General features: G+C 37.1%; 1 protein-coding gene across 22 annotated transcripts in view; it reads right to left on the minus strand.

The window, feature by feature from the left end:
* Positions 1–12,853, minus strand: part of PHF21A (PHD finger protein 21A) — a 282,000-nt gene that overhangs the window by 97,602 nt on the left and 171,545 nt on the right. Inside the window, exon 3 of one of the 22 annotated variants that reach the window (XM_073216484.1) lies at positions 12,573–12,690. The exons of the other annotated variants lie outside the window; for them this stretch is intronic. Coding sequence (XP_073072585.1) covers positions 12,573–12,626 — 54 coding nt within the window. The 5' untranslated portion in view covers positions 12,627–12,690. The remainder of the gene's footprint in view (positions 1–12,572; positions 12,691–12,853) is intronic. 22 annotated transcript variants of the gene reach the window in all.

Below are 12,853 nucleotides of genomic sequence, written 5' to 3' on the forward strand. Positions count from 1 at the left end.
CATACAATGGGGAAATGACAGTCTCCTCAACAGTTGGTGTTGGGAAAACTGGACAGCTACATGAAAGAGAATGAAACTGGATTACTTTTTAACCACATACACAAAAGTAAACTCAAAATGGATCAAAGAGCTGAATGTAAGTCATGAAACCATAAAACTCTTAGAAGACAACATAGACAAACATCTCCTGAATATAAGCATGAGCAACTTCTTCCTGAACGCATCTCCTCGAGCAAGGGAAACAAAAGCAAAAATGAACTCATGGGACTACATCAAACTAAAAAGTTTCTGTATGGCAAAGGACACCCTCAACAGAACAAAAAGGCATCATATAGTATGGGAGAATATATTTGTAAATGACATATCTGACAAGGGGTTCACATCCAAAATTTATAAAGAACGCACATCCTCAACACCCAAAAAGCAAGTAACCTGATTAACAAATGGGCAGAGGATATGCAGAGACTGTTCTCCAAAGAAGAAATTCAGATGGCCAACAGACACATGAAAAGATGCTCCACATCACTAATCATCAGGGAAATACAAATTAAAACCACAATGAGATATCACCTCACACCAGTAAGGATGGCCAGCATCAAAAAGACTAAGAACAACAAATGCTGGTGAGGATGTGGAGAAAGGGGAACCCTCATATACTGCTGGTGGGAATGTAAGCTAGTTCAACCATTGTGGAAAGCAATATGGAGTTTCCTCAAAAAACTAAAAATAGAAATACCATTTGACCCAGGAACCCCACTCCTTGGAATTTACCCAAAGAATACAATTTCTCAGATTCAAAGCAATATATGCACCCCTATGTTTATTGCAGCACTTTTTACAATAGCCAAGATATGGAAGCAACGTAAATGTCCATCAGTAGATGAATGGATAAAGAAGATGTGGTATATATATACACAATGGAATGCTATTCAGCCATAAGAAAGAAACAAATCCTACCATTTGCAACAACATGGATGGAGCTGGAAGACTTTATGCTCAGTGAAATAAGCCAGGCAGGGAAAAACAAGTGCCGAGTGATTTCCCTCATTTGTGGAGTATAACAACGAAGCAAAACTGAAAGAACAAAATAGCAGCAGACTCAGAGACTCCAAGAAAGAAGCAGTGGTTACCAAAGGGGAGGGGTGTGGGAGAGCAGGTGGGGAGAGGGGAAGAAGGGGATTGAGGGGTATTATGTTTAGTATACATACTGTTGGGGAGTCACAGGGAAAACAGTGTAGAACAAAGAAGGCAAATAGTTAATCTGTGGCATCTTACTACAGTGATGGACAGTGACTTCACTGGGTTATGGGTGGGGACTTGATAATATGGGTAAATGTAGTAACCACATTGTTTTTTTATGTGAAACCTTCATAGGAGTGTATATCAATAATACCTTAATAAAAAATTTAAAAGAAAATCTGCCTTTATCACCTTTAAAAAAAAATCCCTCTCAAGTAACATGAATTTCATTAGTGACTTAAATCATTACAATCTGGCATATTCATTGGGTTTTCATGGTGAGTTGAGCTCCTTTGAACAAATTTTTCCTTTGCTCCAACACCAGGACTTGTTTCTGTATTTGGCCTTTGTAACTCAAGTACTTAGTCCTCAAAATAATTGTAAAATGGCTAATGTTTCAGAAAGGAACTAATTTGCAACTTGTACTTATTACAACTTGTGAAATTTATTAACTGTCCAACAGAAACCAAGAGTAATCCACCGTATCTTCTTCCATTTACAAATTATGATTTGAGAACAATCCCCAGGAAACAGTTGAGCTTTTAAAATTACTGTTTGGAAACACTGTACATGCATGCGGCCCTCTTCACCTGAGGGGAACCACAAAAAGCTTTATACTCAAACCTAACAAAGGAACTGATTTAGATTATGGATCTACCATTGAAGAAAGGGGGTATCACATACAGCTTTAAAATGAGAACTATAGATGTTGTCCCCTAAAATGCCATATGTGCATGAGCCTATACACATATTCTGCACACATTTCAGGGAGTTGAGAGCCTCCTCACCCCAAACACCCTCCACAGAGCTCCTAGTTTGTATCCTCATTCAGTTCCCTTCTTCCCAAAAGCCAAAATTCTTTAATTGTAATAATAATAGAAGTCCTCAAAACAAAAAACCTTAAGATTTTCAGCATTAAGTAGACTGATGGTACCTGTTTTCTTAAAACATAGCTCAAATTAAATGCATTCAAACAAATCAATCAGTTTAATAAATAGGTATCTGCTACAGAATTTTTACTAAAGCTTGAATACTGAGTTTCAGCTCTTTGGGGCTTCTATTATCAGGTAAGTTTGTCTCTGTGACTTTTTCTTTACCCCAAATGGCATAAACCCATTAAAAATTATTTTGAGAGATTCCGCGAGAGAAGGTTGTTAAAACAGGACCAGAATTTCCTTGGTAGAACCTTTTAAAAACTCAGCTGTTTCTTTGATTAAAAATATATTAAGAACTTATATGCCTCAACACCAAAAACAAAAACAAAAACAAAAAACAAACAACCTGATTAAAAAATGGGCAGAGGACCTGAACAGACACTTCTCCAAAGAAGAAATACAGATGGCCAACAGGCACGTGAAAAGATGCTCCACATTGTTAATCATCTGGGAAATGCAAATCCAAACCACAATGAGACACTACCTCACACCAGTCAGAATGGCCACTATCCAAAAGACAAGAAATAGCAAGTGTTGGCGAGGATGTGGAGAAATGGGAACCCTCCAACCATTGTGGGAAGCAGTATGGAGGTTCCTCAAAAAACTAAAAACAGAAATACCATTCGACCCAGTAATTTCACTGCTAGGAATTTACAAAGACCTTCCTTTCAAAGCAAGAAACAGCTGAGTTATATTTTTTTATTGATGTGCAACACATTAGTTTTAAGTATACAACAACAGTGGTTCAACCATTACCCATATTATTAAATCCTCACCCCTTCTAATGTGGTTACTATCCTAAGACAGTAACCAGAGAAAACAAAATCCCTGATTTGAAAAGACATATGCACCCCTATGTTTATTGCTGCACTACTTACAATAGCCAAGATATGGAAGCAGCCTAAGTGTCTATCAATAGATGAATGGATAAAGAAGATGTGGTACACATACACAGTGGAGTTACTATTCAGCCATTAAAAAAAAATCCTGCCATTTGCAACATGGATAGGGCTAGAGGGTATTTTGCTCTGTGAAATAAGCCAGGTGGAGAAAGACAAGCAACATATAATTACACTTACTTGTGGAATATAAAAACAAAGCAAAACAGAAGGAACAAAACAGCAGTAGAGTCATAGAAACAGAGAAGTGACTAGTGGTTACTAATGGGAGGGGTTGGGGCAGGTTGTGGGGGAGGGTGAGGAGGACAAAAGGGCACAATGATTCACAATCACAGTATAAATCAGTTATAGGGCGGTAATACAAAATGGAGAATATAGTCAATGATTCTGTAACATCTTTCTACGTTGAAAGATAGTAATCACACTAGAAGGGGTGAAGATTTAATATTATGGGTAATGGTTGAACCACTGTGTTATATACTTGAACTAATACAAGATTGTATATCAATTTAAAAAAATAAAACTCAGTTGTTTCTTGTTTTGAAAAGAAAGTCTGTATGAGAAGAACTCTATTTAAACAAAAATAGCCCTGAAAACATTGTACCTGTACTGTACAAAGAGAGAGCTTGGAAAACTTTACAAATGAGGATGCTGGCTTCCCTTTCACTCCATCTATGGGACTCTGGTCATCACTCAGCCTCTCCTCAGTATCCTGTAACAAAATGAGGATAATACCTAAGCATATCCTCCACTCAAAGAAAAAGGGTAAACCTCTTTACAAAATTAGAGTCATAAAATATTCAGTATTCCTAGCACTAAGAATGGCACTAAATAATAAACTGATAGCCTAAAAATGCTGATGAACTTGATTTTTAAACACCATAAAGCTGCCCTGCTGCCCTTTATTATGATGACATTTTCACAAAGGACAGAGTGAGAAAAGGTTGCAATTCTCACTAGGATGATGATTATTTGTACTTATAGAAGATTGAAAATAAGAATGATATATTATGTAGAACAGAAGCAAAGATGAAAGTATAAGCACAGTTCAGCACACTATGGAGCATACGGTATTTAATTTGAGAGGTACTGGTGCAGTCTTACATGCAAGCCCACACAAGTGTCTTTAAAAGCTTTGTTAGACTCTGTGGATGTGGATATTTGTCCTTCATCAATTGCTTCCTATGCCAGGATTTCCTTTTTGAGTGTTGCAACCCAATATTCTTTACTCAGGCAACCCCAACCCTGTTTTGGAAAGGTTCCCTATTTCAGAAGCCTCAATGCTATTTCCATTTGGAAATACATCTTTATGAAAATATGTATCATCCTCAGAACTAAAATGCTTAGATATATTAAGTTTCAGCTGTAAGTGGCATTTTTAGAAAAGTGGTAATTTCAGAATCTCTGCTTCAAAATTAGTTTTTGAATGGAGTCACAAAATAAGAAATTAAAAAGATTTATGAATGATTATAAAGTCCTCTCCTCCCTTTTTCTTATCTGATTTTACTTAAAACTTTTAAATTTATTTTCCTTAAATTAAAAAAAATTACCAAATTATGCAAACTGGTAAGGAATTTCAGATAGTCATCTTCACAAAAACCAAACTACTCAATGCACAAGAGCCCTTAACATTAATCAACCTTCTCAGAAATGGTTCCAACATCAGGGATGGTGCTACTGGATAACTAAATGTGTCAACCTAGGACACCGTCAACACAGCAAATATTTATCCTTTGACTAAAGGAAAGGATTTCATTTTTAATAGATAATAAATAAGAAATGAATGTCAATTATACCTCAGTAAAAAAAAATACAAATATCAAATCATGTTGTACACCTATGTTATATGCCAATTGTACCTCAATTATAAAAGAAAAGAATGAAAAAAGAGTCACCGGGGATAGGGGTAGAAAAAAGAAGGAAGTCCTTGTTCTAAGATTATACTAAAAGCTTAAAACAGGTAAGTGAGGATAGTTTCATGAACTAAAATATTTGATCGGTGGCTATAATAGAACATTCTGATATCCTTTTCTTCAACATGTTTTAAAGAACCATGCTCATTTGACCTCTTACCTAATAAAAACTCATTTTCCTTCATATTGGTTTGCATAGCACAGAAGTATTTGTTTTGTTATAGTACTTAAGTTTTACTGTGGACTATATCCCGCCAGGACTGGAGAGCATCCCTTAAACTGTCTCAAGACTAAGGGACCTACCACCCAAAGATCTGTTTGTAAAATAGAGTTAATGCCTCTTGAACAGATGGTCCTCCCCTCTCTGTCATTTACTAACCTCACAAGAAGAAACACAGGTACATAAGTAGATAAGTTCAAGTGCTGTGCAAATAATGTTTACTTTTCTCCTTTACAAATAATGTTTCTCTATCAGAAACTTCTCTGAATATGGAAAATAACATGATGCAGTGAAATTTTAATACATGCCTGTATGAGATCCACAAGTACAAATATGTGCACAGAGTGTGATGAGAAAATGAATTATTTTTTTAAGTCACCAAAAAACATCAGTCAGAATATAGTTACGTCTTGTATGTATACTACTAAATTACCTTAGGCAGTTGCTATTTTCTGTTTAAAGCTTTCTAAGATTGTAAGAGCAAAATCCTCATTTGAGATATTCATTTGATTAATGGGTATCAAATACTCAGACCTTCTTGTTCTGACTTATAAATAAAATGGGTTATTTTGACTCTACGGGCAAAAGTCCTTGATTGCTCTCAGCTTTTTATTACAACCAGTGAATGATACTATGAGCAATCTTTTTACTAAGAAACTTGAACTGCCTTACATTGGAATAGTTATATAAACATTAAGGGAACCATCAGCACCAACCACTTACTTTCCATGAGCAATGAATAAAATAATAATATTTGTAGCACAATTAAGCCTCTGTGGCTCAAGATGGATCATCCCATCAATCAATTGAAACAATTTTATGCTAGCTATATGAATCTGATAATGAAGGGGAAAAAATCACTTCCAATGAAATGTGGAATAATTTTTTTGCATTGTGAAATGTATTCATCATCATTTCTTTAAAAAATTTCACTTCAGAACTCTAGAACAGAAAGAAAATAAAACAAGTAAAATAGCTTAATTATTTAGAGTCTGTGGAAAAGCAAAATTTTTAAACTTTGAGAACAGACTAATCTGTAATATGGAATAGTCTTTGCAGATAATAAATGATTCAAAAATCACACAAAAAAGAATTAAAGCATAGGGATGTTCATTTTATTTTACATTTATGACTAAAAAATCAGAATAACCTACAAATGTATCATTGTTGACCTAGTTCCTACAAATAAAAATAAAATGATTTAAAATTAAATGTGTTATAAGCTATGTGGTTTAAGAAATATTTTTTCCCATTTTCAATTGTTTTCCAAAAGCTTAAACAAGAATTATGATAATAGGGCAATAAACTATGAGGAAATGGTTAAGTTCAGAATCTTTCAGCTGGATATATAATTAGGGCAAGGGCTAATATTTCTGAATAACCTCAACAAATAATTCTATATAAATAGCAAGGAGTATACGAGTGTACTGCTACACTCACCCTCTAAGGATACTCAAATTCAGTTCAACAACACGGGGTCGTCTGCCGCAGTTACAGGATGAAGTTATCACTTGATGAATTATCGCCATCTAGTGGGCTCAGTGAGATTTCAGCTGAATCTAGTTCACTCCAGGTTACTATTATTTAATCAATTGGTCATATACCTTGTATTAAAATGTATACTTGTATTAATAAAGTGAACTACCTCGAATGCCTATTATAAGAATGTGGAAAACTTGCCTACAATAAAGATGGCACAAAAATATTTTAAGACCAGCAATCCTTATTTAGAAGGGAATAATATTTCTATCCTTTCCTTCAAAGGCACAAAATATCAATCAATGCAGATTAACACTGTGTATTTTCAAAGATCTCAGAAAAAAGTTAGAGCAACATTCAGTCAATAAAAAATTTTAAATAATAAAATCTACTATTTATTTATTTATTAAGTACCTAATACACCCCAGGCACTTCACAAAGTTTTCATCTTTAAAGCTATCTTGCAGTATAGTTTACAGACAATTCTCTATTACAAAAACACTTAACTCAGAGTGACTAATCAAAAAAGTAACCTTTTATCCCTCCGACTCGGATGTAAATGTGCTATATATCAGCACCAGCTCACTGCATACCTACCAGGTGATGATGAGGTCTAACAGATAAAGAAGGGCCCTGGCTTTTCAAGGAGCCCAGGCACAGCTCTGAAGCCAAAAATCAGTGGCACTTTACAGAAGATACTTACCATGGTTCTACTGTTAATTTTCTTCACATTAAAAATAAAATGCTAGTATGAATATTAAATTTATCATGACTGGGCTTTAGTTACGTAATTTAAACCAAAAATTGATGAGAAAAAAGTGAGATGTGTATCCTTCAAATAACATAACAAAAGAAATATTTTTTAATTTCTGTGAGTATGATTTATTTCTATCATTTGCAAGTCTTCAGCTAATTGGCTTCTACACTTTGCTCCTCAGTGTGACTCTTTGATAAGGTAAAGGATCTATCACAATAATCAGTGTTAACATGTTATTTACATACCTAGAAGCGAATCTGCTTCTCCTTCTCTTTGCATTTCCTGAGATTACCATGCTCCAGATAAGAAGAGAAAGAAAATTTTACTAAAGTATGTTCACTGTTTTTCTACCCACTGGAATTAACACAGGTGGAAATTAACACAGAGTGAAGTTCAGAAAAGTAACCTGCCAACGGTTCCATTTTGTAAGCAGGTATGTTAACCTTAACATTTGAGCATCTTCCCCTACACTGTGTATTTATTTACATACACACACACACACACACACACACACACACACACACACACACACCCCTACACCTACACCATGTAAAATACTAGACTAATAATACATAATAACATACAGTTGATAATTAAATATAGCAGCAACTTTAGGATCTTCAAGGGTACTGAAATTGTCCTATATGTGTATGTGTATCCTTACTAAAGAAAATATAGAGCCAAGTTCCATATTGTAAAGTATCCGGGCCACTATAAACTATATATGGCCTGAATTCTGAAAAGATTGGTTAAATTATTTTTTGTCATCATTAATCTACAATTGCATGAAGAACATTATGTTTACTAGGGTCCCCCCTTCACCAAGACCCCCCACAAACCCCATTAGAGTCACTGTCCATCAGCATAGTAAGATGTTGTAGAATCACTACTTTTCTTCTCTGTGTTGCACAGCCCTCCCCATGGCCCCCACCAAACATTATACATGCTAATCGTAATACCCCCTTTCTTTTTCCCCACCCTTATTCCTCCCTTCCCTCCCTTCCTCCCCAGCCCCTTTCTCTTTGGTTAACTGTTAGTCCTTTTTGGGATCTGTGATACTGGTGCTGTTTTGTTCCTTCAGTTTTTTTTGTTCTTTTACTCCACATATGAATGAAATGATTTGGTATTTGTCTTTCCCCGCCTGGCTTATTTCACTGAGCATAATACCCTCTAGCTCCATCCATGTTGTTGCAAATGGTAGGATTTGTTTTCTTCTTATGGCTGAATAATATTCCATTGTGTATATGTAACACATCTTCTTTATCCATTCATCTACTGATGGACACTTACGTTGCTTCCATTTCTTGGCTATTGTAAATAGTGCTGCGATAAACATAGGGGTGCATCTGTCTTTTTCAAACTGGGCTGCTGCATTCTTAGGGTAAATTCCTAAAAGTGGAATTCCTGGGTCAAATGGTATTTCTATTTTGAGCTTTTTGAGGAACCTCCATACTGCTTTCCATAGTGGTTGAACTAATTTACATTCCCACCAGCAGTGTAGGAGGGTTCCCTTTTCTCCACAACCCTGCCAACATTTGTTGTTTGTCTTTTGGATGGTAGCCATTCTTACAGGTATGAAGTGATATCTCACTGTGGTTTTAATTTGCATTTCTCTGATAACTAGCAATGTGGAGCATCTTTTCATGTGTCTGTTGGCCATCTGAATTTCTTCTTTGGAGAACTGTCTGTTTAGCTCCTCTGCCCATTTTTAAATTGGATTCTTTGTTTTTTGTTTGTTGAGGTGCATGAGCTCTTTATATATTTTGGATGTCAGCTCTTTATCGGATCTGTCATTTATGAATACATTTTCCCATACTGTAGGATACATTTTTGTTCTATTGATGGTGTCCTTTGCTGTACAGAAGCTTTTCAGCTTGATGTAGTCCCACTTTGTTCATTTTTGCTTTTGTTTCCCTTGCCCGGAGAGATATGTTCATGAAGAAGTCGCTCATGTTTATGTCCAAGAGATTTGCCTATGTTTTTTTCTAAGAGTTTTATGGTTTCATGACTTACATTGAGGTCTTTGATCCATTTCGAATTTACTTTTGTGTATGGGGTTAGACAGTAATCCAGTTTCATTCTCTTACATGTAGCTGTCCAGTTTTGCCAGCAACATCTGTTGAAGAGACTGTCATTTCCCCATTGTATGTCCATGACTCCTTTATCATATATTAATTGACCATATATGTTTGGGTGAATGTCTGGAGTCTCTATTCTGTTCCACTGGTCTGTGGGTCTGTTCTTGTGCCAGTACCAAATTGTCTTGATTACCATGGCTTTGTAGTAGAGCTTGAAGTTGGGGAGTGAGATCCCCCCCCACTTTATTCTTCCTTCGCAGGATTACTTTGGCTATTCGGTGTCTTTGGTGTTTCCATATGAATTTTTGAACTATTTGTTCCAGTTTGTTGAAGAATGCTGTTGGTAATTTGATAGGGATTGCATCAAATCTGTATATTGCTTTAGGCAGGATGGCCATTTTGACGATATTAATTCTTCCTAGCCAAGAGCATGGGATCAGTTTCCATTTGTTAGTGTCCTCTTTAATTTCTCTTAAGAGTGTCTTATGGTTTTCAGGGTATAGGTCTTTCACTTCCTTGGTTAGGTTTATTCCTAGGTATTTTATTCTTTTTGATGTAGTTGTGAATGGAATTGTTTTCCTGATTTCTCTTTCTATTGGTTCATTGCTAGTGTATAGGAAAGTCACAGATTTCTGTGTGTTAATTTTGTATCCTGCAACTTTGCTGTATTCCGATATCAGTTCTAGTAGTTTTGGAATGGAGTCTTTAGGGTTTTTTATGTACAATATCATGTCATCTGCAAATAGTGACAGTTTAACTTCTTTACCAATCTGAATTACTTTGTTTTGTCTAATTGCCATGGCTAGGACCTCCAATACTATGTTAAATAACAGTGGGGACTGGTAATAACACTGGTACCCCTATAATGTGGATATTGTTCCTTTTGGATTGGTCACACAGTTCTCTTAATATTGTTTCATTCCTGGAGATCCTTTTCTCTCTCTCTGCCTCAGCTTCTCTGTGTTCCTGTTCTCTTATTTCTATTCCATTAACGGCCTCTTGCACCTCATCCAGTCTGCTCTTAAGTCCTTCCAGAGATTGTTTCATTTCTGGAATCTCCTTTCAGACGTCATCCCTTAGCTCTTGCATATTTCTGAAGATCCATCAGCATGGTTATGACCTTTATTTTGAATTCTTTTTCAGAAAGATTGGTTAGGTCTATCTCCTTCTCAGGGGTTGACTCTGTTATTTTGGTCTGGATCAAATTTTTCTGCCTTTTCATGGCAATAGAGGTAGTTGTGGGGAGCTAGTGCATGTGTCGGCTGGGAGAACATCCCTTCTTGCTAGTTGTGGCCTTCCTCTCCTGGGAGAACAGCGACCCCTAGCAGCTTGTGCTGGGCAGTTGCATGCAGACGGGGTCTCTGATTCTTGCCTGGCTGCTGTGGAAGAAGCTCTGCCCAGTTGCTGTGGGCGGGGCCACTGCTGCTATGGCGGAGTTGCACCAGAGAGGGAACAGGTGGGAGGCTGTTTATCACTGTATGGGGCCTCCCAGCGGCGCTGCCACCCAGGGGGTTGGAGCGCCCAGAGTTCCCTGGGATTCCCAGTTACTGGGCTGATTGCGCTGGGGTGCTTCCATCCAGCTGTGAGGCCCCTGTCCCTTTAAGATTTTCAAAGGGCACTTGCTTTTCTTTTGGCCCAGGGGTGCCAGCTGCAGGGACCTGCTCACAGGTCTTACTGTCCTGTTTCCCTAGTACCCAGCACACCACACACTGTGTGTCTGCGCTCCCAGTGCGGATGGCTAGGGCTGGCTATTTAGCAGTCCTGCGCTTACTCTCCCTCCCCGCTCCGACACCTCTCCTACCTCTGGGAGCTGGGGTAAGGGGTGCTCGGTTCCCGCCGGGCCGCAGCTTGTATCTTACCCCGTTCGCGAGGCACTGGGTTCTCGCAGGTGTAGATGTAGTCTGGCTGTTGTCCTGTGTCTTCTGGTCTCTCTTTTAGGAATAGTTGTATTTTCAAAAATATATATGGTTTTGGAAGATTTCCATTGCTCTACTCACGCCGCAATCTTGGCTCCAGATTAGCTAAATTTAATTGAAAACCCTCTATTCTTTTCCTGAAGGTGTCAGGAAATGGGTGGCATACATTTCATCTTCACTCAGATTTGATTCACTAGAGAAGTGCCAATGGTCTGAAAGCTACTCCATGGCTCAAAAGTAGAAGACGTGAAAAGAACCTACTTTGACTGGCTGGGTTAACTCTGAAATCTATCTGTGTATCTAGCAGAGGAAGATAAACAAGATATGGTGACATGGGGCTGCGTTTAGAGTATGAAAATCTGATGCTGCCAGACAAGTTATACCTCTCTGAGTTCCAGTGTATTTGTAAAATGAAAATAACAACAATAATAATGCATGGTTATCTTATACATCTGAGTAGAAAGTGAATAAATGTGAATGCAAACTGCAAAATGCGAATTCCAGCCTAATAATCTTGTCTACCCTATCTACTCTCATTCTATCACTGACCTGACCAATATTAACCCTCCATTTTGATATCAGATCCTTCAATAGGATCAGTCTCTTCCTTACTCAGTGGATTTAACAAAATGTCTCCCATTTAATCTTTTGTTGATGATGATCCCTAGTACTGAAGTACCTTTCTTTTTCTCCTCTACCTCTGTTTGTCCATCTACCCTTGGGGATTCTGATAAATTCCACCTCCTCTATAAATCTTTCCTTGACTCTGCCTGCCTAAATGATCTGTGAAACCCTGTTACACCAAGGGTCTAAATCATACAATTCAACATCTAATAAAAGAATAAAAGCAACTGAAAACACATAATATTTACTGTATGGCGGGCACAGTTCTAAGTACATTAAGTAGTATGTAATTATGTTCAAAACAATCCTATGAGATAGGTACTATTAGTATCTCATTTCACAGATGGAGAAACTGAAGAACAAACAAGCTAAGTAACTTTCCATGATTCCAAACAAACATAGTAAAGTAGCAGAGGCAGTGCAAGGATTCTAACTTGAGCACTTTGGTTCCAAATCCCATGCTCTTATACATCATTAGTACTCAGATTCTGCTTATTAAATGTTTTACATACACTCTTTGTCTTCTGACCCAGAATGCATGATCCCTGAAGATAAGGGCATTTCATCTACTGTAACTCTTCCACCATCTCGCATTTTTCTGAGCTATACAATTAGGTGCTCAATGTTTCCCTGAAAGTAAAGATTGGACATTAGTCACTTACTAATCTGGGAAAGAAGTTCAATTTTACAAGTCTTTCTAGACTTTAGAGTTTTCATTGAATAAATATCCCAATTTGTTGAGCTTCCAATATAAGATAATTCCTGCTTCTGGATCAGAATTAAAAAAATTGGG

The sequence above is a fragment of the Manis javanica genome, chromosome 11 (genome assembly GCF_040802235.1).
Source record: "Manis javanica isolate MJ-LG chromosome 11, MJ_LKY, whole genome shotgun sequence".
Classification (NCBI taxonomy): Eukaryota; Metazoa; Chordata; class Mammalia; order Pholidota; family Manidae; genus Manis; species Manis javanica.